Source organism: Oncorhynchus gorbuscha, linkage group LG06 (assembly GCF_021184085.1).
Source record: "Oncorhynchus gorbuscha isolate QuinsamMale2020 ecotype Even-year linkage group LG06, OgorEven_v1.0, whole genome shotgun sequence".
Taxonomy (NCBI): domain Eukaryota; kingdom Metazoa; phylum Chordata; class Actinopteri; order Salmoniformes; family Salmonidae; genus Oncorhynchus; species Oncorhynchus gorbuscha.
In genome coordinates, this window is record NC_060178.1 from 24,175,539 (window position 1) to 24,202,426 (window position 26,888).

The following is a 26,888-nucleotide window of genomic DNA, read 5'->3' on the forward strand; positions in this document are numbered from 1 at the left end:
GATAATGTCTAGATGCTTTTTATAGTGGAGATCAAGTTTATAAAGGGCCTGGCTAGGCTGATGGAACAGTGGATAGTGCAGTCAGATGGAACAGATTAAATAGGCATTTTAAGGTCATAGATTTAGCCGATGGTGACTTGTGGAATAGACACAGGCAGAATGAGCTTTTAACCAATTAGCATTCAAGATTAGACCCACCGGTCGTATAATTCTCCATAGCATCTTCCGGCTTATTTGTGCAGAGAAAAACATAACATTATACAGCTATCAAATCACTTAATTAATTACACCACACGGAAAGCTTTGTATAAGTAGGCTTGCTGTTTGTTTACTGCCAATTAGATATTTATCTGTTCTCCAAACAAAACAAAAGCCCTGTGTTATAGTACCTCTGCTTGCCACCATTTGGAATAGTTCACAATGAAGCACAGTAAAGGTTCGGCAACAGTTCTACTTTTATGTATGCACAGAAATACTTAAATATATCACTCACAGATACTTACAAATACAATAAAGTATCTCTAACACTGTTGACATTAACCCATATACTTTTTTGCTTCAAGTCAATCTTTTTCAAGATAGTTCCTAATCAATTTTAATATATAGCATTTCGAATTTCACCTTTGTAAAGTGAACATCACTTTAAATGTTCATAATGTAATGAGATAGAACGCTGACTAGCAGGCAACACCACGAAACACACTCTGATACTGCCCTCTTCAGGATACCTTATTCATGTCAACCATTACACTTCACTCACTACGATTGAGTGCAGCAAATGTGTATTCTTTGCATGTGTCGTTTTCACTTGCATAAAGATGACATGAAAGGCCATTGTCAAAGTTGTGTCATGGCATGAGTCCTGGCTGTCACACCTCTGTCTTTAGGCAACATGCCTTTTAGATGCGATCACATAAAACATTTCACAACTATTCATGGACCTGTAACTGGCTTACTCTAGCTATAAGTTGAAAATGGATTGATACTGATGCCTCTTAAGTAGTTTTGGTATATACATTTAGCAATATTCATAGTTATTGTGTTATGTAACCCCTTTCAACATAGTATAGCTAACCAGTATATTGAAATTGGTATATTTTACGAAGAAAAATAAAGTTGAATGTGTTTTTTTTTCTCTCTATCTCTGTATTATCTCTGAATATATTTGGTCTGATTTAAATGGACTCCTGCATGGAGAGAATTTTACAGGAACCTTTCAATTCACATTTGAACTGTGGATCATGCCTCTCCCGCTCACTCCAGCACAGCCTTCCTGTGGTAAGCTCAGATTGCATGACAAGACAGATTACTCCACAAAACTCCCCAGGTTGGCCCAAGGGCACACATGCATTATCAATCTGCAAATGTATTTGACAATAGGTGAATGAATCTCATGAATTGCATTGTGTAACCATGTGATTGCACAAGTGGTTCTTGACTGAATAGCCTAATGCAGTGATTCCAAACTGTGGGGGTTCTTACTGGAACCTAACATTTGGATTTGACAGGACAGCAGGTGCAGGCACTTAACTGAAAAATGTAAAGATCTCCACAATTGAATGTAAGGTTTGTCCCTCGTATGATCTAAATTTGATGTTGTTTTGTGTAAATCTTTCTAAAAACAGAAAATGGACACAATTCAATGGATATCAATCAACAAAGAGGTAAGAATATGTACTGTATGCCATAAGAATATGTTGAATGCTAGCTGTATTGGCTGCAGAGACTGAACTGCTCCCTTTTGTGTCTGTGTCTGCAGGTATACAGACTAGGAGGCATACAAAGGTATGTCTACTGGTGTCACGACTCAGGACAAGACCCAGATGCAGACAGTTCGAATCACAGATGTTTATAGACAAAAACAGGGGACAGGCAGATGACAGGTCAAGGGGAAGGCAGAGGTCAGTAATCCAGGGCAGAGTCAGAAAGGTAAAGAACGGCAGGCAGGGTCAGGGTCAGGGTCAGGGTCAGGGCAGAATGGTCAAAACCGTAAAAACTAGAAAACAGGGACTACAGAGAGCAGTAGTACGAGGAAAAACCACGCTGGTAGGCTTGACGAGGCAAGACAAAACACAGGTAGAAATACACAGGGAATGATGGGTAAAATGGGCGACACCTGGAGGGGGTGGAGACAAGGACAAGACAGGTGAAACAGATCAGGGTGTGACAATAGTTATGCAGATCACATGTACCACCCTCATCCATTACCTCTTCAATGAAAATGCCATCGGCCTCTACGTTATGGACAAGGTATATGTCTGAAAACCACCAAATCTTTTTCCCCCCACATAAACCAAGGTCTGAATACTGTCGTGTGCATGTTTTGTTAAACATCTGTATAATTAAAAATGTTTGGATTCACAGACTTCACCCTCACTACACATCTGATGAATATAACAGGAAACCTGTTTGATCACCGTGCACCACAAACTAATTCTGGCTATGGATACGGAGGACATCAACACATTAACATCAACACACCAGATGATAAACCCACTGGACTTGGGGCTCTGCTGGGAATTGACCATTATTTGGATTTTTTTATTCTGCTTTGCCACTAAAATCATAATAAACACTGACATCGAAAATATAGTATTATTGTTGTTATTGTTATGCCTATTATTATTAGTAATAGGGGAGGGGTAGTTCAGATATTAACCCCAAAAGTTACTTCAAAAGGTTATTCGATGATCCATTAAGAGGGGTTCTTTGAAGAATTTATAGGAGTTCCCCCACAGTTTCAATTTGAAAACTCCTAAAGGATACTCCAGGAACCTTTTATTTTTAGAGAGTAGAATTGCAGGAAATAAGGTTTATAGCTGAATAATTCTCTCCACCAACAAGAGGGGTGTGAACAGTTTGTGTCATGAACAGTGCTTGTGCCCATAGAAATAGATATGGGATGTTCCCCAATGATGGAAGGGGGACCCCGAGTGAAAAGGTTTGGGAACCCCTGGCCTAATGTATGGTATTTAATCAAGTTGGCGTTTTGCTCCCATTAAAATATGTTTTAATTTCCTCTATCTTGCAAAAGCATTTTTTTTAACCACATGTATGATTGACATTGTCAAATCTGATTTTACAGGTGACGGAGGATGTTATTCTTCTCCAATATCGATCATTTTTGCAGAGGATTACATGTATAGCCTACATCTTAACGTTTAACAGCACCAATATTGTACTACACATGGCTTAAATGTGTTGGTCCAACCACTTATCTTGTTTACCGTCAGTGGTCCCACACTGAATTATAAGATTATGTATTTCTGCTTCACTTTTTTTCCTTCATGATTCAACAATTGTTTTCAATAAATAAAAATCTGTATAATGTATCCTGATGGGCCAAATCCTAATTAGAGATTTCGGTCGCAATGATGTGGCAGTCTAAAAAAACGGCAACTCTAACGTGCAGTACAGACTGTCCATGTACTGGACGCTGGACTGATGCTGGATCTGCCTCCGTGGAACCAACAAATATATCATTTTATAGAAACTGTATGGAAACTATAGGCTACTACATTTTAATAATAAAGGCAATATACTTTGAAATGTTCGAATCAAGTAGGCCTATTTCTGATGTAAACATAACTTGGGGTTAGGCTATATTAATACAATTGATTTAGCCTGTAAGGCCTATCCATGAGAGAACGTAACGAGGTAAAGGTATCCTGATGACGACTCATTTATGAAATCCATCATTTACATTTTCAAACTAACTTCATGGTGGAGATTCTACGAAGTTTGCGCCACATGGTTTCACATTGAAAACTCATTCAAGCTAAAATACACAAAAGCAACGTTTCTGTCCGTTCTGCAAGTTATCCTCAGTTTGATTTTCTGCTAATTTCATTTGAAATGAACCTACAGATAAGAGATGATAGAAAAATAACTACCCAACATCGTTTTTTAAAGAAGTACAGGTAAAAGAAAACGGAGTGACCAATCCCAAGTATGCCGAGGTTAAAATAACTTTCCAATTAGAGATGGTTGTGATTTCAGAATTGTATTTTCCATTTAGTCTCCTTTTGATTCGTGCAACCATGGACCAGTGAATGTTTCTCGACCGTTAATTAGACATTTCAGCAGCTAGCCAAAACCTGTTGCATTAGTTATTCTGATTTCATTCCGTATAGGCTGAGTTTAACAAACAGTCGTCCAAGCAAATGAATCCGTTTGGCCACAGGCTTTCTATTCAACAAAAGATAGTTGAGCTTTCTGTTTGTCTCCTGTTTGATTCATGTTGTTCTTGTCGTCCTTTACAAAACTATCAAAAACATTGTTATAGCATTTACTCCAGCTTAGGGGTTTTATAGAATAAACAATGATTGGATGTCAGACCTAAAACATATAAACAAACCAACCACAAATAAACAAGAAACCATCAAATTGATCCCACAGTGTAATGTAAAATATCTCATACTCCAGGAGCCTTTTATTTTTTAGAGTGTATCTTTAGGGGTTCTTCAAATTGAAACTGGGAGGGAACTCCTATAAGTTCATTAAAAAAAATTTTTTTAAAAAGGGTTCTTCAAAGAACTCCTATAAATGGATCCTCGAAGACCCCTTTGAAGAACCTTTTGTGGTTCGATTTTTTAACTACCCCCCCCCCCTATTATTATTAATAAAACGAAAATAACAATAAGAACAATAATACAAGATTTTAGTTGTCAGTGTTTATTATGATTTTAGTGGCAAAGTAGTAGTAAAATCAAAATATAAGGTAAACTCCCAGCAGAGCCCCAAGTCCAATGCGTATTTTAGTGGTAACCTGGAAATGATTTAGTATTTTAAATCCCATGTCAGGAAAAATAAAAATAATTATTATTCTTCAAAAATGTAGTTAATGGACATTAAGCTTAAACTGTCAAAGTAATGTGACATTTGGGCAAAAAGGTTTGAATTGTCTTCAAATGATAAATTTACGGTTATTGATAATCAAAGCATGGTAAAAAAAACAACAACATGAATTTCACCCCAATCGATTTTTAAAAAATGAATGTTATCCAAGAGTTGAGCAACAAGTTACAATTTTATTTTAGCATATGAAGGGTTAAATAGTCTGGCAAATTATGTTGTATTCCATTAGCAGATTTGATGGAAATCATGCTTCAATTGTATAAACCAGCATTTTCTAAAACAGAATAAAATGTCAAGTTTGCCTGGGTCGGACCTAGATCTAACTGTATCAAACATTATCGCACCATTAACAAATAAAAAGTGCATTAAAAGTAAAAGGAAGAAAACTCTCGCACACACACGCACACGCGCAGGCACGCGCACGCACGCACACACACACACACACAATCTGCCTCTCCAACTCTTGAATGGATTGTCTCATTTCTGTCTCATATATTAACAAATACTCCAGTATGGATTTTGGATGATCAGTTGACTGTTAAAATGCAAACCTGACACTTAAATTCAAACAGGTGTATTATCCCATTGCATAACCAAGCTCGTAAGCCTAGTCTAGGTAAGACCTTAATATTCTTCATCAAATTATGCTATTAAGATTCTAATTAACAGGGCCGTTTGACCTTTGACGTCAAACAGTGAAGGGAAATCGAAAGAGGAGAATAATCCAGTAACTGCCTGTACATTGGGGATTTCATTGCTACTGAAAATCATTAGTTCAGGTTAGATAGCGACAAAAAGACTTGCAAGTGAGAGACAATCTCTTCAAACCAGATTCTATAATTGCACTAAAGAACAAATCCTTCAATCAAAGAATGTATATTCATTTAGGTCCATTTTCACTGTTACAATTCTACAACTATGTAGTAATATTACACTGCTTTATCATTTTGGAAGAATATGCTCATGGCCTGCACTTTTCAGTAACACTTTATTTTAAGGGTCTATAATAAACCATTTATAAGGCCTTTATAAACAGTCTGATCAACATTTATTGATCATTACTCCCACATTTGTAAATGCTAGTAAGCTAGTTATTCACACGTGATGTTTAACGAAATACATGTTTAAGAAAAGATATATATATTTTCTTAAACATCCTGTGTTGTGTGCTTATTCTTTACCAGGTACTGCAGGAATGTCTACCAATGGCAGGGCCATATTTTTGCGAGAAGTTACACTGGTCACTCAAAACATTTATAAAGTATTTATAAAGTATAAATAGCACTCACTTTAGTTTTGAAACTGCCTAAATACGTTACTAATGATTGGTAAATGGTTTGCTAATGTGGTGGTAATGATTACTAAATGGTGAACATACAATTTATAAATGACTTATAAAAATGGGTTGTTATACAGACCCTTAAAATAAAGTCTCACCCAGTTGTCAAACACTTTAGTCCTAATGAACTGAAACGCAGAAAGCAGTTGAACACACTGGGTTAATTATTTGGAAATGTCACACTTATAAACTTATGCAGGACTTCCCAAAATATTTTCAGTTATAACATGTCATAGGCCACATACTTTCCTATGTTTTGAAGAATATTGGTAATATATATATATTTATATTTCTAAATATATTATTAAGCTGCAGAAACCAGCTGAACGCGCAGGGTTAATTTCGTGGAAAAGTCAATTTATAAGAATACTTATGCTACATTCATGAAAAGGGAATATCAATAGAGAAACGATTAGGCTACGAATTATGAATAATTATTAATTAAGTACAAATGATCTTGCGTTTGGAATATTAGGCTATTATAGTCAACTTCAGATGTATTTTCCTTGAGGATGGACGCATAACCGTCTGTGGTCAAGTTCCCTTCTCCCCTCTGAAAGGTTTGAGCAAAGTGGGGTTAAAAGCAATGACAGATTTGACAACACCTGACACGTTGACAGATCTTCAAACTATTGAGCAGGTGTAATAAATACCGAGGATGTGACACACACACACACACACACACACACACACACACACACACACACACACACACACACACACACACACACACACACACACACACACACACACACACACACACACACACACACACACACACACATTAAAAACAAGACCAATATTGTTATAGGCTGTTATATCTCTATTATAGAATGTATATATCTCTGAGAATACAACATGTTTTGTAATAGCGGCTCACAGTGGGCAATAGTTGTCTTTTTGCTTTTTATAAACTACGCCATCAAGTGCAACGCTAATAGAACGCGTTAAGCCACACACACTTGCTCTCTCTCTCTCACACACACACACACACACACACACACACACACACACACACACACACACACACACACACACACACACACACACACACACACACACACACACACACACACACACACACACACACACACACACACACACACACACACACACACGCGCGCGCACACACCCGCGCACACAGACACACACACACTACCTTCGCGTTTCATCTATTCCTTCTCCGAGACGACTGTAAGATCTCCTATGAGCCCATCGTTCGGGACGTCTTTAAGGACGTTCACATACAGACGAAGCATTGATACCACATATTAAGGACATCTAGGCTATGTGTAGCCTACAATGCTGCAAATCAATGAGACCGAAGGATCAGTTCTGTAATTTAAAGATATAAAAACAATAACAGCACTATCCGTTACGACACCATCAAGAGGTGTACAGTTTGCAGAATCTACCCGAAATCGTTCAACCCGTAGCTATATTATAGGGAAATCTTTATGTTGTCCTATTTTACCTTGTAGCGAAGATTCTACGGGGATTGACGCTGCAGACTTCGCGTGGGACGTTTCTATTTGATCTCTGCGGGTTATTCTCCCCTCCGAAGACCACGGATTACTTCTGTTCGCGGATAAATGGATATGGAATAATAATAATAATACCCGTCGACGAGATGACCATGCTTTGAACCGCGGTGCTGCATAAACTATAACTTGTCTGGGGGGGTTGGCAGTTTCGCTTCGAAATGGTACGTTTACAAATCAATTTCATCTTTATTTGTCCATGTTACAACACACGCAAGGCGAGAATGATCACGCGTCAGTTGTGTGCACACTCTGTAAAGTCAAATTGAGATTGCGTAGAGCTGCATTTTGGTGTTCTGCTCCTTTCCGTCTTTCTCCGCAGGCTACTCCTTTTATTGTTGGTTTTCAGCCAAGCGGAGTATTTGTGGGAAAGGCTAGAAATGCAGACATATGGTGTATTTATGTTACACCTGCGCGTAATGATTGATATAGCTTACAAAGCGTTTTGGCACTTCTCCGCAGTGAAAGTTATTCGTTTTTTTTGTTGCCAGTTTGAGTAGTGCAGCGCAGATGTATATTCACCACGGGATGTTGAAGTTCAAAGCCAATATACTCTGAGCCCGGTTAGAGTTTGTTCAGCAGAAAATGGCCGCAGCCAGAGTCAGAGCCGCAGGGGCGCCGGCTTGAATTTGAACCATAGACCGACAGAGGCGCTCGGTCCCTGGATCTAGTGCCGTTATAACCCACATAGCCTACTTGCAGAGTTGCAATCGGAGTGTTTTGAAAGTGCACTCAATTGGCATGGGGATATTTAGAGTCTGTGTGAAAGCAATGTATTTTCTCTGGCCTACTGTTTTGGAAATATCAAATAAATATATTCAGGGCGTTATATTTTGGGATGTCATAGATAACAAAATGGCCAATTCTTCCAGTTATGTCTGAACTGCAGTTCACTTCACTTCATGAAGGCTGATTTACCCACCACCACCAACGAACCGCTACAGACATTAAACTTGTGCTACATGGATTGGATTCAGTTATTAGTTTATACTTGGCTTATATAACGTTATTGCCAATTCAGGGTGTTAACTAATATTGATGCAGACAACCTTGTCCCTTCAGACTGATCTCAGAATAGTTTTCTCAACTTTGCCAGATATAAACTGGTCTGGTACTCACTTAAAGTAGACCAAGAAAATGTATATTTCATTTTTCTCTTCTGGCTTCATGGAGAGTCGTTGATACTCTTGTGTTCGTGATGAAATAGGGATACATCTTTTAAGGGGACATATAGGAATATTGAGCCTATTTTAGTATAGAATCCCAATCATTGATATCAATCAAACTGTTTAACATTTGGAGTCTTTTCAAACTTTAATGCTACAATGACTTTATACGTACACTTTATTGGCTACTTACTATCCCTTAGTTTAAAACGTGTTGTTGTGTGCATAGTTACAAGAGCAGAATGTGTCCATAAAGTCGAAAGACATCATCTTTGTTGGGTAGTTCTCCAAATATTATTGTCATCACACCGACCACTTGTTTTGTGTGCAAGTCACATCTGACAATAATAAATACAATACTGTAGAAATTGATCAAAGTAGCTTACATCAGAATTCAATGAAAAGTAACAGTATGCTCACCACTGACGTCTCTGCGCTTTTACGCACAGACGTGTATAGCTTATTATTCGTTTGTATAGATGTCAGTGTGACATGGCCTACCTATGTGCATGCATATATTATAGAAAACAGTTACCTTTATAACGGATGATGCATCTAGAAGCTTGGTTATCTGAATGGTAGGCTATAATTGCATGATTAGGATATCTACGTCATCTGAGTTTAAAAAAAACAACAAATCTTAGCAATTCTGATCATTTCCTAAAGATGTTGAACTTAGATTACATTACATTTGAGTCATTTACAGTAGTGAGAGCCTACATTTTCTTACCATGCTCTACCAACTGAGCCACACGGGACCGCAGCTTAATGAAGTGTAGTAATAACAGTTCAATTAAGTGTAGTTCATTTTGTAGTTTAGTCATGAGGCCACTTGGTAGTGCAGGCTACTGTATCTGTGAACCAAAGCACTCAAATGGTTCATAGGCCAATTACGCAGCAAGTTGCCACAGACACGATTTTGAATTAACGCTACAAGCGCACATGGAATGTCGCTGTCCTCGATGCTGAGATAGGCTATGCGAGGGAGGGAGTGTGCGCCCTTGCATGGGCGAGAGAAAGTCCTCTGCAATTTGTCTTTGTAACCATCCGTACCAGTGTTGCACCTGATCTAAGCACATTACTTTGTTTAATTCGTGGATTTAACTGGTATTGCCACATGGAATCAGGGTTACTGCTTCTTTAAGTGATTTTTTGGGGATGGGCTATTTTCATAACGTCATTTAATTCCTCCCTCTTTTTCATTTTCTCGTTCTTTGATTATTTTTTCTCCCCCCATTTCCTAAATGGAACAGATTGCCCGAGCATTTTCATTTCCCAGCTTTCCCAATTTGTTGTATTAAAAGTTAGCCTACTCTTTTTATTTTACAGAATTTTTAAGTTGAACTTTTCTTCTGTGTTTGAGGGCTTACATCTCAGTGGACGTAAACTGCAAGTCAATTGAGGCGATGGTGGAGGTGCAATGATGATGATGAACTTTAAAATAATGATTCACTAACTTGTTTGTATTTTTTTACCTGACAAGTTGTTATAAGTTCCTTTTCATCATGATGTACTCTCCTCTCTGTCTTACTCAGGTAAATTATTCCTTACTTTTTGGGGGGAGTTATTATGCATGTGCGTCTGTCTTGACTGAACGTGGCTGTGAAATGCAGATGATATTTCAGTTTAGAAAAGGGCGGGATGAGTGTTGTTGGCACAGTCCATAACGAGACGCGGAAACCCGAGTCTCTCAGCCTCTATTAACTTCAGACTTTTTGTTATCACTATTTTACTCAATAGCATTATGCCGACTCATATTTAACGTATATTTTTAGTCTCAGATTTTCATGAAATTTGTTTACATTGAGGAAGTATAAGGCTAAAGTATCCGCATTTTCATTCATTAGCTGTGACCGATGCAGGCTGTACATGCCGGAAGTATCATCAGAATTGTTAATCATAAAGTATCATCAAAAATTAGGCTATCAACCCTGTGTATGGGAGCGTTTTCCCCGAAGTATTCTACTCATTTTTGAGTTTAGGAGAGACAACAAACCACCCCGAGAACTGTGGTCAGGCAAGGGAGCACTTCGGTTTAGTATTGATGTCCTGATTAATTATTTAAATTCTTATAATCTTTGGATATAAAAAAGGCAATACAAACCAATAGCTTGTCGTTGGATAAGGATTAGTGTCTGTTCTCTCTCTCATGAAGTAGTGTGCACTTGTGTTTTGCGGTATTTTGTGTATCCAAATAGTCTATCAGTTTATTGAGAACACTACTCAGCACACTGTGAAATCAGGATGTTTATTTAGAATATGTTATAGTGAACAAGTCAGAGCCACAGTTCTTACCTGATGTTGATTCTTTCTAATTGTATTTTTGTCGTATGCATGAGACTGTGGCCTATTTTGAGTCAGGTTGACGCACGGGTTTGGACATCTAGTTAAATTAAAATAAATGTTGATCTAGTATGCATCCAATTAACATTTAATTAAGTTGTAATTGAGTAGATAAAATTGCATACAATTTGAATGTAAAAGTTAGAGAGAAGTGATATGTAAAGAAAGGCACTGCCTGTCCTATATGATAAATTAAGTAGCCTATGACCTTTCCTATTGCAAGGTAGGCATGCCTATTACAGGCCATGGCTGGTTTTGAGGAGCCTATTTCAATATATAGGTGGATGTATTTCACTTGGGTAAAACTGTATAAATAGAAAAAAATCTCTCTTCAATTTATTTATAGCCTTTAGGTGCCATTTACACGCAATAAGGTATAGCCACAAAGTCTTCGTATAGGCCTACCGTGGTTCACCAGTAAAATGATCATTTTTCTGTTCATTTTCAAATGGAATTGCATTTAACTTAATTGCAAAGTACATAGTAATAAAGGGATTGTAAATCAATATTATACCTTGTTTTAATAGCTGAAGACATAAATAGTACTGTAGTTTCCGTGAATAAATGCACTGCAAGAGGAATCCAGGGAAGAAGGGTTTGGGTTTTTCTGGCATGGTTCTAAACTGTTATGGTGAAGAACTGTTTCTAATTCAGTAGAGGAAAGAATATTAGGCTAAATTCCTCATGTTGCTGTATGCAACAGGTTCCATATGTTTTACTGAATGTATATGTCAATAGTATTGTAACTTAACATTGTAGTAATACTGGTGACAGTTGTATTATTAGTGTGCTTATGGAGTTGCCTTATACGAATAGTATCAGTTCAAACATAATAATGCATTAAGGCCTATTTTATTTACAAACGTGTATTGATGTCTCAGGTAGTGGTATTATATTTTTACTGAAACGTCCAGTATATAGTTATGAATGGTTAAAATGAGCTGCTTAATGTCTTGTTTATTCATTGAGATTATCCAAATGAAATAATGAAGTTGGTAAACCAAGTGTGATGTGACAAGAAGTTCTATTTTTGGTCTTGAAATTAAGTCTGGAAGGCAATACACTCCTAGTGTATGCAGCCAACTGGGTTGTTGCATTGCTCATATGCATATCTTTAAACGTTTGGAACACTAGTGAATTCAGACTTGTTTAATGGTAGTAGAATATCAGTGTTGTTTGTAATATTTAGATGATTGCTAATAAAGCTAAATAGTTCATTTTAAAACAGCAGAGATGGACTCTTTTCCTTGAGGTGAGAGGTCACAACAGAATAATACATTCCTATGTATTTGAACTTTTAAACACTTGTGACAATGTGTACAAATACATCTGAATTCTGAAGAATAATAGACCTATAATAACTAAATGAGGGGAAGACATTTTTGTTTACAAAAAAGCACTCTGCTATAGTTTTCTAAAGTTGGAGTTATGGTTGAGGGACTTTGCCGTACTAATTTGTGAGTCATGAACTACCCGCTTGCCTCCACCTTAGGAGAGCTGCTCTCTTGTCCAGCTCAAGTTGCACCTTTTCCTGTGGTGGATTTTGAGAGGGTCTGATAACGGGAGTGAGCCAGGCTGAGCTCCACAGTGTGCTGCTACTCTGTACTGTAGCTGTAGCAGACCAGCCAGCTAGGCAGGCAGGCGGGAGGTGCAGGGCCGTACCAGGCTTGTGTGAGGCCTCTCGTCTGCTGGCTGTCTGAGGCAAGGAGAGAGGAAGGCAGGGAGAGAGGGAGGCAGAGCGTGCCAGACAACACTGCTGCCGCTCTGGTTCTGCTGGCAACCTGAAGGGCTGTGGCACTGCTAACGCTAAACACAAGCTGCTAACGCTAAACACAAGCTGCTAACGCTAAACACAAGCTGCTAACGCTAAACACAAGCTGCTAACGCTAAACACAAGCTGCTAACGCTAAACACAAGCTGTTAAGGCTAAACACAAGCTGCTAACGCATTATTCCTTTACTGCTTCTTTTCCTCTCTGTTGCTGACAAATGCAGATACATGCAAACATTTTGTTACCTCTTCCAAGAAACTGATTTGATTCTTCACTTCCGAGTTTAATTTACATGAAATCATAAGCGATTCTCCTTTAAGGTCTGACTGAGTTTTTGCTGACCCCTAAACCTCTGTGATTAGCAAATCATTTTCAGCAGGTCTCCCTGCTTGAAGGATGGAGAATCTGTTGTGGTAGTGGGCTTAAGGGGCATAACCCGAAGCTAGTATCAGTATGGTCAATAAACCTTGCCATGACTAAGTGCATGCCCTGTGCTACAAAGTGACAGCCAAACCAGGATATTCCTACAGCAGTATTTGAAAAGAGATGTAGGATAATATTCATTTTAAGAGGGATTAGGGCAAGACAATGAGTTTGCAGGGGTTTAATACTTGTAAGCATACATGTGAAATTCATGGAAGATATTTCCTGAATTTATCATGGTGAATCACATGATCATGAATAACATAAAATGATGACCCACCTTTTGTTTTGTAAAGGCATACATTTTCATGGTAGAGTACTTTGAAGCATGTCAGCTTATATTATCTTTCAATATTGGATTCTTTTGATTTGTTAGTAAGACCATGCCGCTGATGCGTTGTGTGTCTGCTGGAGATCTGTGAGTCTCAAATCCCACTGTGCTGGAAGTGCACTGTCATGCCCCCATTTTCTCATCCATTCAGTCTGTTAGAGCTGCATTTAGTGCCCCGAGGGAGAACCCAGCATCGGGCCGAGCCAGGCCTGAGCCGGTCGCTACACAGCCCAACCTTTTCACCATATTAAAACGCACTCAACTTTCATTAATTTCTGTCATTTTTCAAGTTCTACTTTTTTGCTCTATGTTTTGTTGTAATGGATGTGAAATCTAAACCTCTATTGATATGTTTCTCTCATTCAACACAGGCCTGTCTTTTTGTCCACATGCTGTATGTATAGTTTGCATGGTTGTATCTATTGATCCACCCGCATAATAGTTTTGCTTTTGTGTAATCAGTGCCTGCGTTGCATAAGCGCGTTATAAAATGTAGTTTTTCCCCCAATTATTTTTAGGCCCAGCCTCAACAAGAACAATTTTTGTGTGTAACAGTTGTTCTGGGGGTAGCAGACAGAGCAGGCCCTTCTTTAATTTATGCTGAAATGTTCTGCACCCCTCGCCATGGTTGGACACTTTGTGTTTGAAGTGCCGCTCGCTGCTCTCACAAACCCAACCGTTTCCAAAAGAACCCCTGCTGGGAAGAGACTGGTATCTCTGAAGGCATCATTGCCGGAATGGGGGTGGGGAGAGTTCATTCGGAACAGAAATGCTTGCCCCACTTTTCCTCTCAGTGTCCTGAGTGGCACAACAGTCCTGTACGTGCTGTCCCTCTCCACCACTCATCAGATGCACTGCATCTAGTGATGGTCGCTCCCTGCCTGTGTGTGCCAATCTACATACTAATGAAGTTTATTTAGATTATTGGCCTCTCCAGAGTGTTGGGGGAGGGCCTTCTACTTTTTAAAAGTCTTTATTTATTCATGTCAGGAAGTGGAAAAATGGGACGGGTCTTAAGTAGAGCAGCTGCCTTCATGTGTTGATCCTGTTGACTGTCTGATTGTCACTAGGGGAAAGTGGGGAAAGTGGGAGGGCGGGGGCCCTGAAAAGTGCCCGCAGTTATAAAACCTAGAGCTCTTGTCATAGAGACGGGGACTCCAATGTGGCCGTCGTTGCAGATGTCTGTCGAAGGTTGGCTGCATTTTATATCACACCCAGGTTCCTCGGCAGGGAGCATGGTGAGCAGAATTTTTAAATATTTACAGTATGATGCCTTGTTTAAATTCCACCTGAATATGCAAACTCCTCTCATCGGCAGCCAGGGGAGGTTAGAACTGAGGAAGCTTTCTGGGCTTTTCACTTTTGGCCAGTCCAGGGTGTAGCTAGCTGTCTGTGACAGGCACAGCCAGGTTGGCAATGTCTCTCTTGTGGAATGATGCTTATAATGGATTCCTTGGCCTGCAAAGTCCTGGCACAGAACTGGTATACAGGAGCCAGTTATAACAACTGACTTGGGTCTCTGAAGTGCTATTAGGATTCTGAGATAGAAGGAATTAAAAACACAAACAATTAGGCTACACTTCAGCTCTGTGGTTGTGTTCCCAATTCCTAGTCAGTTGTTATTTGTATTTCGTACAAATATGTATCATATCTATTATTATATACCCACATGGACAGAGTTTTGGATATGATAAGACACGGTCTTTGCTGTGTTTACTATCAGTGTATATGTCTTGGAAATGGATGAAAGCTTGTCAAGGCAGGCAGTTTCATAGTTAGAGGGTTTGAGGCTCAGAGTTAGGAGATTTGAGGCTCAGCGTTAGGAGGTTTGAGGCTCAAAGTTAGGAGGTTTGAGGCTCAGTTAGGGTGTTTGAGGCTCAGTTAGGGTGTTTGAGGCTCAGAGTTAGGAGGTTTGAGGTTCAGCGTTATGGTGTTTGAGGCTCAGAGTTATGGTGTTTGAGGCTCAGAGTTATGGTGTTTGAGGCTCAGAGTTAGGAGGTTTGAGGCTCAGAGTTAGGAGGTTTGAGGCTCAGCGTTAGGGGGTTTGAGGCTCAGAGTTAGGAGGTTTGAGGCTCAGAGTTATGGTGTTTGAGGCTCAGAGTTATGGTGTTTGAGGCTCAGAGTTATGGTGTTTGAGGCTCAGAGTTATGGTGTTTGAGGCTCAGAGTTATGGTGTTTGAGGCTCAGCGTTAGGAGGTTTGAGGCTCAGAGTTAGGAGGTTTGAGACTCAGCGTTAGGAGGTTTGAGGCTCAGAGTTAGGAGGTTTGAGGCTCAGAGTTATGGTGTTTGAGGCTCAGAGTTATGGTGTTTGAGGCTCAGAGTTATGGTGTTTGAGGCTCAGAGTTAGGAGGTTTGAGGCTCAGAGTTAGGAGGTTTGAGGCTCAGCGTTAGGGGGTTTGAGGCTCAGAGTTAGGAGGTTTGAGGCTCAGAGTTATGGTGTTTGAGGCTCCGAGTTATGGTGTTTGAGGCTCAGAGTTATGGTGTTTGAGGCTCAGAGTTATGGTGTTTGAGGCTCAGCGTTAGGAGGTTTGAGGCTCAGAGTTAGGAGGTTTGAGACTCAGCGTTAGGAGGTTTGAGGCTCAGAGTTAGGAGGTTTGAGGCTCAGAGTTATGGTGTTTGAGGCTCAGAGTTATGGTGTTTGAGGCTCAGCGTTAGGAGGTTTGAGGCTCAGAGTTAGGAGGTTTGAGGCTCAGAGTTAGGAGGTTTGAGGCTCAGAGTTAGGAGGTTTGAGACTCAGCGTTAGGAGGTTTGAGACTCAGAGTTAGGAGGTTTGAGGCTCAGAGTTATGGTGTTTGAGGCTCAGAGTTATGGTGTTTGAGGCTCAGAGTTATGGTGTTTGAGGCTCAGCGTTAGGAGGTTTGAGACTCAGCGTTAGGAGGTTTGAGGCTCAGAGTTAGGAGGTTTGAGGCTCAGAGTTAGGAGGTTTGAGGCTCAGAGTTAGGAGGTTTGAGGCTCAGAGTTAGGGTGTTTGAGGTTCAGTAGTAGGTCGACGTGAGAAGAACCTCAGTTCTTGGCAACACAAACAGAGTGCTGCTGGAGAGGCTTTTTGAAATGGTCCAACTGGAGGGCTATCAAAAATATACTGTTGCCGTGGCACAGTGCTGTGTTTATTTAAAATATCTTTGGTCCACTGCTGTTGCCAATGTAGCCTCGTTATGCACTGAACTGAATTCCTGGGTTTTAACCGTTCACTTATTCTTTCTTTCTAATGTCCACCAAACTTTATTCTTAAATGTACCATGGAATGAATCAAATGGGAATAGTTTCTTCCGGATTTTGCTCAACTCATCAGAGCTTCATGTTGTCTTTGTGTGAGGCTGTACTCCACGCAGTTTATATTGAGCCAACAGTGATATTGATTGTTTATCAGGAATACTCCGCCACTTGACAAGTCTCAACACAGAGGGATAGAAAGGGAATTCAGGGTCTTGGCTCTGTGTGTGTGTGTGTGTTAGAGGTGAGGGGTGGCAGTGGGGAGGGCAGATCCCTTTGACATCTCTACTTCTGTGTACTGTAATACAAAAGAACGGTATAGACAGCAATTGCTTTAGCAGTGTGTGAAGAAGGGGCTGGTGTTCGTGACCGTACGAGAGGAAGGGTAAGCGAGGAGCTAGAGCTGTATTTTGTGATTGGGATCCAGTCATGCACAACGACCACTGCGGCTGCTTTCAGAAGGTGAATCATACACATTTTGTATGGCTTGAGCTTTTATTCTAGAGCTGAAATTCGAATGTCTTTGCTCAGTTTTGGACAATGTGAGACAGCCATGTGTGACTTCCAGTCTCTCTTCACAGTTTTTTAAATGTATTTTTTAATTCATGACGTTTTGAGAAGTTTGTCCACCACTTTATTTCAATCCTTGATATGAATATGGGTACGTCATTACCAGCTGAAATTAGGACTAAGTAGCTTAGAAACGCCATCTAATTGTGTGCGAGGCACTAATGAATGCAACGTAGTTTATTGGTATATTTCAGAATGCATGCTTCTGAGAACCTACACAGTTGAAACACCAGTGATGCTTCTCATGGTGGAAAATAGGCTTATTATCTGTCCCTTCACCTCTCCTATCTGGGTTCATACAGTACAATAGCCCTTCCTAGAGCCTAATCCATAGCCCATCATCTCATCACATCCAGGTCAGGGGGCACAGCAGGTTCTGTACTGTTGCAGTAGAAGCCCAGTAGTCTCTGGCTTGGCCTAAGGGACTTCTCCCAGTCCACCAGCAGACCTGCAGTACAGTATGGATGGGTATTGTGTTGTACTGTATGGTTGTGCCCTCTGCAACATGCTTCCTCTCATCTCCTGTGTTCCTCTTGGACAAGTGAAAAGGGGAACTATCCTGCCCTCTATTGAGATGCCCAGTTTTCATATTCCGTCATCGTTGCAGTAGGTTTGCGATTTCAGAAGGGGGAAGAGTTTTAAGGAGCCCAGTGCACATACTGTAGGTACAGTTTCTCACCGATTTACCTATAACAGGCTGCCTGTAATAACCAGAACAAAATCAATTCCTATGTTTCTTTAGCAGAACACACGCATAAAACGTTTACAGTATAGGAAACTGTTCTGCAGGTGTGGCAGGTTGGAAATCATACGTATTGTTGATTGTAACATTGATATATAGATGACATTTAGAAAGGTGTGACACTTATCTTGAAATATTTGGTTTAGCAGGAACCTTAACTACTTAGAATCTGCTCCATGCCTGTGATTGGTTTTGCTCCCTTGATTAGTTTCACTCAGTCAAAACAGTAGTGATGGTAGAAAAAATAGATACAGTTACATATTTGTATATTATTTTTGACCACATCTTGTATCGTTTTGATTATATCGCAATATAATTTTTTGGTCTAGTTGGCTGTACCGGCACCAAAACTGTTTTTCCTTCATAGCTTTTTCTCCATCTTCTTTTTAAATAGGAAGACAATTTGTTTTCAGCACTTTTATTTCCATGGCTGATCAAAACTAGTTTTCTCATGGCTCTCTCTTGCCCATCTGCAGCAGACATATGGTGAGCAATATGTTTGGACCATCCAATTGGAATAAAATCACACTATCGAATCGCAATACATATAGACTCGTGAAAATCGCGATACATATTGTATCAGCACAAAAGATTTGTGATAATATCTTATTGTGAGGTCCCTGGCAATTCCCAGTCCTACAAAACAGCGTTTTCTATTTACACAGGGTTGACTTATTGCGTAATGTACACTATTTAAAAAAATATGTTAGTTTATTATAGATGTGTTATAATCTGTATGACTGAAAATTCAGCTTTGGGCACTTGAGATTGTCAGCCAGGAATACACCATGCATAAGAATAAGAATAGCAAAAACGTATTCAGCTGCAATAACTCCTTCGTGGCAGTGAATGCAGACGATTTGCGAGTATTTAGGCAATGATGAATCACATCATATATCACTGTCAAAGCAGAGGCTGCTCTAAGTGTAGAGATTTACAGGAAGTACGGAAGTAGAGACAGTCCCGTGAGACTCCCACTGGCTGGCTGCTGCTGGGCTGCTGGACCTCAACTCTCCTTGGCTCAGAGTCGTCACACGACACTGGTTCCAGTCCCAGACATCAGTTAAATTCATTTAGGAAATGTATCTCCAAAATTAGGACAAATCAAAGAAATACTTTTGGATGATTTGGATTTAATGCTAAATAAATGTGAATATCGGTCCCATGACTTGAATGGGATTTGTGCCACAAATGGTAAAATGTTAGCATGTGGAAACAGTGCCAGGGAAACTAAACCAAAGCATGGATTGCTGTCATACCTTGTCCATAGACTGCTACAGGCTAAGGAAAACAATGTGTAATTTGGGTAAACTATCCCTTTAACGTTAATGAGGCCATCTATGACACAGTCATGTTTGTCATTGTCGGTCTTTAGTCAACTCTGTGTTTAGAGAGACATTTCTTTGTGTGGAAAATAAGCTCACCCTTTCACCTGGTGTGCCATGCTAACAGTGACAGGAACAGAAGGGTGGGGTGGGAAGTGTACTCTCAGGGGCGGTGTCCTAGGACACCTGTGGGCGGAGTGCTTGTGCCTGGGCTGACAGGAAAGCTGGAGGGGATAAACCATGTTCAGCAAGCTTTCTGTTCTCCCTCTTTTATTTGTTGACTTAATTTTTGGGTTCTGCTCAGTTCACTTACAACCCCCTGCTTGTCGAACATCTCATTCCAAAACCATGGGCATTAATATGGAGTTGGTCCCCCCTTTGCTGCAATAACAACCTCGACTCTTCTGGGAAGGCTTTCCACTAGATTTTGGAACATTTCTGCAGGGACTTTTTTCCATTCAGCCACAAGAGCATTAGTGAACTCGGGCAATGATGTTGGCCTGGCTCGCAGTCGGCGTTCCAATTCTTCCCAAAGGTGTTCGTTGGGGTTGAGGTCAGGGCTCTGCGCAGGCCAGTAAAGTTCTTCCACACCGATCTCAACAAACCATTTCTGTATGGACCTCGCTTTGTGCATGTGGGGCATTGTCATGCTGAAACAAGAAAGGGCCTTCCCCAAACTGTTGCCACAAAGTTGGAAGCACAGAATCGTCTAGAATGTCATTGTATGTTGTACCATTAAGATTTTCCTTCACTGGAACTAAGGGGCCTGGCCCAAACCATGAAAAACAGCCCCATACCATTATTCCTCCTCCACCAAACTTTACAGTTAGCACTATGGGCAGCATTCTCCTGGCATCTGCCAAACACAGATTCTTCCATCAGACTGCCCGATGGGGAAGGGTGATTCATCACTCCAGAGAACGCATTTCCACTGCTCCAGAGTCCCATGGCGGCGAGCTTTACACCACTCCAGCCGACGCTTGGCATTGCACATGGTGATCTTAGGCTTGTGTGCGGCTGCTCGGCCATGGAAACCCATTTTACAGTTCTTATGCTGACGTTGTTTCCAGAGGCAGTTTGGAACTCAGTAGTGAGTGTTGTAACCGAGGACAGATCATTTTTAAGTGCTATGTGCTTTAGCTCTCGGCGGTCCCGTTCTGTGAGCTTGTGTGGCCTACCACTTTGCTACTGAGCCGTTGTTGCTCCTAGACGTTTCCACTTCACAATAACATAACTTTTCGTTGACCGGGGCAGCTCTAGCAAGGCAGGAATTTGACAAACTGACTTGTTGGAGAGGTGTCATCCTATGACGGTGCCTTGTTGAAAGTCACTGAGCTCTTCAGTAAGGCCATTCTACTGCCAATGTTTGTCTATAGAGAGTGCATGGCTGTGTGCTCAATTATATTCACCTGTCAGCAACAGGTGTGGCTGAAATAGGCAAATCCACTAATTGGAAGGGGAGTCCACATACTTTTGCATATATAGTGTAGTAGTACGGCGCCACCGGAAGGAATTAGGATTAAGTGCCTTGCTCAAGGGCACATTGGCAGATTCTTCACCTTGTCATGAGGACATGTTTGGCCATTTGGCTGTGACCTAATATGACTCCAGCACCGCCTGGCTGCAGAAGTAGGGCAAGAAAATCGCTCTCACCCAGTCTTAACTCAACAGGCAATATTGCACAAGAGAAATTCCTTTTCCTTCAGCCCTGATGGTTGCCAGATAACTGAACTCAGAGGCGGTGTGATGTTTATTGATAAATATTGTCAAGGTTGTTGGAAGCTGTAAAGGAGGCTGTCAATGGAACACTTATATACAAATATAATTTGTTCTCAATACTATAACCTGGTTTAGTAAAGATTGAATGTTATAATCTCCTTTGAAGGTTTCATCAATGAAATGTTGGTAAAGCACAGTAAGCTGTTTCATATTAGCTGTTCTGAGAACACTTTGATTCAGTCTGCAGGAAACAGACTACATATACAACTTTTAGTGGGAAAATATTGAAACAAAACTTTTAGCTCCCTCAATTCCTCACGGAAATGGTGCACATTTCTTCAGTTATTTTTGAAGTTTGTATATTATGATTATGAACACTTGTTACTGAAACAACATTTGTCCAACCCCGACCCTGGTTTTTCAATAAACTTCGATAGATTCCAGTTAGAAAATGATACTTGAGACCAGGTAACAAGCAGGCCAATCGGGAGTTAGATTCAGCCACAGTGAGGCTCAGTGGTTTGATCTTCAAGGAGCAGTCAGCCCACATCTCAATGAGTGGGTGCACAAGGCCTGATGGCTCCAGCACAGCTCTCAGGGCAGGTTTTTCTTCCTCAAAACACTTATGGAGGAGGAAGGGAGCTTAAAGAACAGGCTTTGTTCAAGGCTAAGAGCAGTGCCCTGTTGTGGCACGACAGGGATTAGGGAGATTAGCCCACTAGTATGTTATGTAATTGAATGTAACTGTTAGGGATAAAGCCGCGAGGGACATTGTCAGGACTCACTGCTGCTTGAGAAATCACAGAGCCACAGACACAGAGAGAGGGAGAGACACACAGAGAGAGAGGGAGAGACACAGAGAGAGGGAGAGACACAGAGAGAGAGAGGGAGAGACACAGAGAGAGAGAGGGAGGGAGAGAGAGAGAGTGCAAGAGATACAGAGACAAAGAGAGAGAGAGTTAGAGCCAGAGGGAGAGACAGAGGGAGGGGATGGGGCTGTTGGCCCGCCATTATCAGGTCACTCGGTTCTCTTACCTAGAATGGCGTGGTGGATGAAAAGCTTTCCCAATCTGGTTCAGAGTTAGTTAAATCTGGAAAACATTGAGTGGAAAGTCAACAGAGATTTATCCATTGCAAAGCTGGTCCTAATGATATTTTGTTTTGAAGCTGATCCCTCTGGTATGCCCTCTAAGATAAAGAACCATGTTTATTCTACTCAGTGCATTTCTATGAATAGACAGACATTGATAGTAGGCCTGAGTTTAATATGCTTTTTGGCAACTGTACTTCATTGATTCTTTTCAGATATCCTAACAGAGTGCGTTTATATGACTTCACCTCATTGTCATTTTTGAAAATCAGCCACATAAGCCTCCCAAGTTTTCTCTATTTGCATTGTGCAATGACCAGTATGGAATACAGAACTGGCACTTCCATCAACAGAGACAGATTCTTGTGAAATAGACATAAATTGCTTATTGGAAATGTATGACTGGCACACAAAAATAAAATGTTTTTTGTTTTGTGTCAGGTCCACAATTTTGAATAGAGTGCTTTTCAATCACAGATAAAGTCTGTAGGTTACTTGAGACAGAAAAGATAGGAGGGGAGGATGGGTGTGCTACCATATAGCAAACCCAAACGTTGCGTGTTTGAATCACGTCATGGACAATTTTAGCTATTGCCCCAAAAATTGCCAAGGACTCCAGCCACCCTAGTCATAGACTGTTCTCTCTGCTACCGCACGGCAAGCGGTACCGGAGAGCCAAGTCTAGGTCCAAAAGGCTTCTTCACAGCTTCTACCCCCAAGCCGTAAGACTCTTTGCATTGTCCCCGACCCCCATTTTTACACTGATGTTACTCTTTGTTTATTAACCATGCATAGTCTACCTCAACCTACATGTACATATTACCTCAATTACCTCGAATACCTGTACTCCCACACATTGACTCTGTACCGTTACCCCCTCTATATATTTTTCATTTATATTTATTATAATTTTTTTGTTCAGTTTATTTTAGTAAATACTTTTTAAAACTGCATTGTTGGTTAAGGGCTTGTAAGAAAGCATTTCACTGTAAGGTCTACACCGGTTGTATTTCGCTCATGTGACAAATAACATTTGATTTCATTTAGTTAGCTACTCTGCAACAACTTACTTACAACTTTTTTAACCACTTCGCTTGCACGTTAGCTAACCCAATCCTAGCCTTAACCCTTTAACTACTTAGCTAGAATGTTACCTCACCCTAACCTTAACCCCTAACCCCTAGCCTAGCTAATGCTAGCCACCTAGCTAATGTTAACCACAACAAATTGGAATTTGTGTAATACACACAAAATGTGTTGTGAAGAAAAATCATATAATATGACCTTTTCATGTGCCCCTCACCAATTTGAAATAAGTAATGCTTATTAATAATTGTGATAGTGTGTTTGATCGACAATGTACTTTTATGTGTTTTAATTCAATAGAAATGTACATAAATACTCTGTTTCTGTTATGCCCTGAGGCTTCTGGACACAACATCCTGATTGTTAAGAGGGTAAAAGAGGTCAGGCCACCTGAGGATAGCTGTATTTATGATATCCACGTACGCATGTTTTTATATGTTTTCTGTTTATTAGCACAGCACCTGAACAGATTTGCTGCAGACCAACTTTTAAAGATGCTAAACATATATTGAATGGCTGTGCTTCTGGCACCAACAGCTGACCTGTTCAAAAAATGTTTCTCATTATTTTAGTAAACACATTAAACCTGCTCCTCAACCAAATATACCATACCAAGCTGGAGGCTGCAGGTGTTGCTAGCACTCATGGAAGGGAACTCACATTCTTTGACAGCAACTTGGTTTGTTAGAGCTGGAATAGAACTCTCATGCTTATTTATAAAAACCTGTGCCTTATCCGATCTTGATAAGAAAAGCTTCAAACTGGGATGGATAACAGTCAATCATTCCTGAAATTCACGTCTGACTTTAATTAATTGAAAGGCTCCATATCCTCCTCGTTTTGACTGATTATTCATCATCCCCCTCTGTCTTTCTCTCATTCTCTCTCTCTTTCTCTTATAAATGTTCCCCTGACATACAGGAGGGGAGAATGTATATATGAAGAGAGAGAGAGAGAGTTGGAGCAGAGAGAGAGAGTTGGAGCAGAGAGAGAGAGTTGGAGCAGAGAGAGAGAGTTAGAGCAGAGAGGGAGAGTTAGAGCAGAGAGGGAGAGAGAGAGTTGGAGCAGAGAGAGAGAGTTAGAGCAGAGAGAGAGAGGTGGAGCAGAGAGAGAGAGTTGGAGCAGAGAGAGAGAGTTAGAGCAGAGAGGGAGAGAGAGAGTCGGAGCAGAGAGAGAGAGAGCCTAGTTAATTTCTCCTGGATTTTTCACATTAGAGAGCGGAACTCAATTAAATTACCCCCTAATGTGATTAAAGCAGTTAAGATGAGAGGACAGGGGTGTAGAAGAGACAGGGGCTCCTGCGCCTGTCCCTGGACCAGGAGGCTACTGAGGACCCTCACTATTCACTGGCATAATCTGACGATCTTTGGGTCCAGTCAGATCTCCTGTTTTTCCATCATTCTAATAAATCATCTTCCAAATCATATTTGATCCTCTGTATGACTCCACAATACATAAGGAAGGCGGGGAAAAGGGCTGTCTAAGTAGTAATTACAATATAGCAATTAAACACTGGAGTGATAGATGTGCAGAAGATGAATGTACAAGTGGAGATACTGGGGTGCAAAGGAGCAAGATAAATAAATAAATACAGTATGGGGATGAGGTCGTTGGATGGGCTATTTACAGATGGGCTATGTACAGCTGCAGTTGATCTGGGAGCTGCTCTGACAGCTGGTGCTTAAATTTAGTGAGGGAGATATGAGTCTCCAGCTTCAGTGATTTTTGCAGTTCGTTCTAGTCATTTGCAGCAGAGAACTGGAAGGAAAGGCGGCCAAAGGAGGAATTGGCTTTGGGGGTGACCAGTGAGATATACCTGCTGGGGCGTGTGCTATGGGTGGGTGCTGCTATGGTGACCAGTGAGCTGAGATAAGATGGGGGCTTTACCTAGCAAAGACTTGTAGATGACTTGGAACCAGTGGGTTTGGCGACGAGTATGAAGCGAGGGCCAGCCAACGAGAGTGCACAGGTCGTAGTGGTGGGTAGTATAAGGGGCTTTGGTGACAAAACGGATGGCACTGTGATAGACTGCATCCAATTTGTTGAGTAGAGTGTTGGAGGCTATTTTGTAGATGAAGTCGAGGATAGGTAGGATGGTCAGTTTTACGAGGGTATGTTTGTCAGCATGAGTGAAGGATGTGAAATAGAAAGCCGATTCTAGATTTAATTTTGGATTGGAGATGTTTAATGTGAGTCTGGAAGGAGAGTTTACAGTCTAGCCAAACACCTAGGTATTTGTAGTTGTCCACATATTGACTTGCATTTAAGAGCAGTTGGAGGCCACGGAAGGAGAGTTGTATGGCATTGAAGCTCTTCTGGAGGTTAGTTAACACAGTGTCCTAAGAAGGGCCAGAAGTATACAGAATGGTGTCGTCTGCGTAGAGGTGGATCAGAGGATCACCAGCAGCAAGAGCGACATCATTGATGTATACAGAGAAGAGAGTCAGCCGGAGGATTGAACCCTGTGGCACCCCCATAGAGACTGCCAGAGGTCCGGACTACAGGCCCTCCGATTTGGCCCACTGAACTCTATCAGAGAAGTAGTTGGTGAACCAGGCGAGGCAGTAGTTGGTGAAAGAGCCAAGTAGTTGAGGTTCAAATGAAGTCAAACAAGCAGTAGGCATACCAGAGGTGTGTTTTTCCTGGGTATGACGTACGTGTGTTTCTGTGTGAGTACAGTATGTTTTGGAGAACCCTATCAACCCTATCTCTGGGTGACAGGAGGCAATGGGGTCTTCTGCAATCATGTCCACATGGGGAGTCATGATGTGTCCACATGCCTGCATGCCTCTACATTGGCCCCCTCTGACCGTTATCGATGGGCCGTAGCTCATAGGAATTTTTAGTCTTGCCACCGGCTGTTGTTATATGAAGTCTATTACACTCATTTATTTGTTCGCTAGGCCATCTTTGTGTGCCTATGGGTTCCCTGGTTTTGTGCTTTATGATATCTACTGCAAGGGGAAGTCCAGGATAATACATCTCAGATATCAACTCTGAATCAATGGCCAATAAAACCAATTTTAAGTGTAACAAACTGGAACTAACAATTGCATGAATGGAATTATACAACAGTAATACTACAAAGTTCTGTCATGATGTCATGAATATGTTTTTGTATTATTACTCATTGCTTACTGAGCGAATAACAGCGCCTGTGATTGGGCCTTTAGAGTGTAGTTGAACCCAGAAAGATGTCACTTAGTCTAATGCGTGTTCTGATGGATGTCATGCGATGCAGATTGCAGACGGTGGCATCTTGGTCATGTCAGCCATGTCATAATGTGGTTGGGCCCCGGCGATTCAGTCTCATTGTCAGTGTGCATGGCCTCAGAAATCATTTTAGTCCCGGGGTCATGCCCTATCTGACCT

General features: G+C 40.9%; 1 protein-coding gene across 7 annotated transcripts in view; it reads left to right on the forward strand.

The window, feature by feature from the left end:
* Nucleotides 1-7,355: 7,355 nt before the first annotated feature.
* The window catches only part of LOC124037732 (nuclear factor 1 C-type-like), a 130,351-nt gene continuing 110,818 nt past the window's right edge, over nt 7,356-26,888 (forward strand). For 5 of the 7 annotated variants that reach the window (XM_046352736.1, XM_046352738.1, XM_046352741.1 and 2 more), the window contains exon 1: nt 14,942-15,009. In XM_046352736.1, coding sequence (XP_046208692.1) covers nt 14,950-15,009 — 60 coding nt within the window. In that variant the 5' untranslated portion in view covers nt 14,942-14,949. Of the gene's footprint in view, nt 7,902-10,114; nt 10,439-14,941; nt 15,010-26,888 lie in introns of those variants that run through there. The other 2 variants (XM_046352740.1, XM_046352739.1) reach the window with 2 other exon arrangements.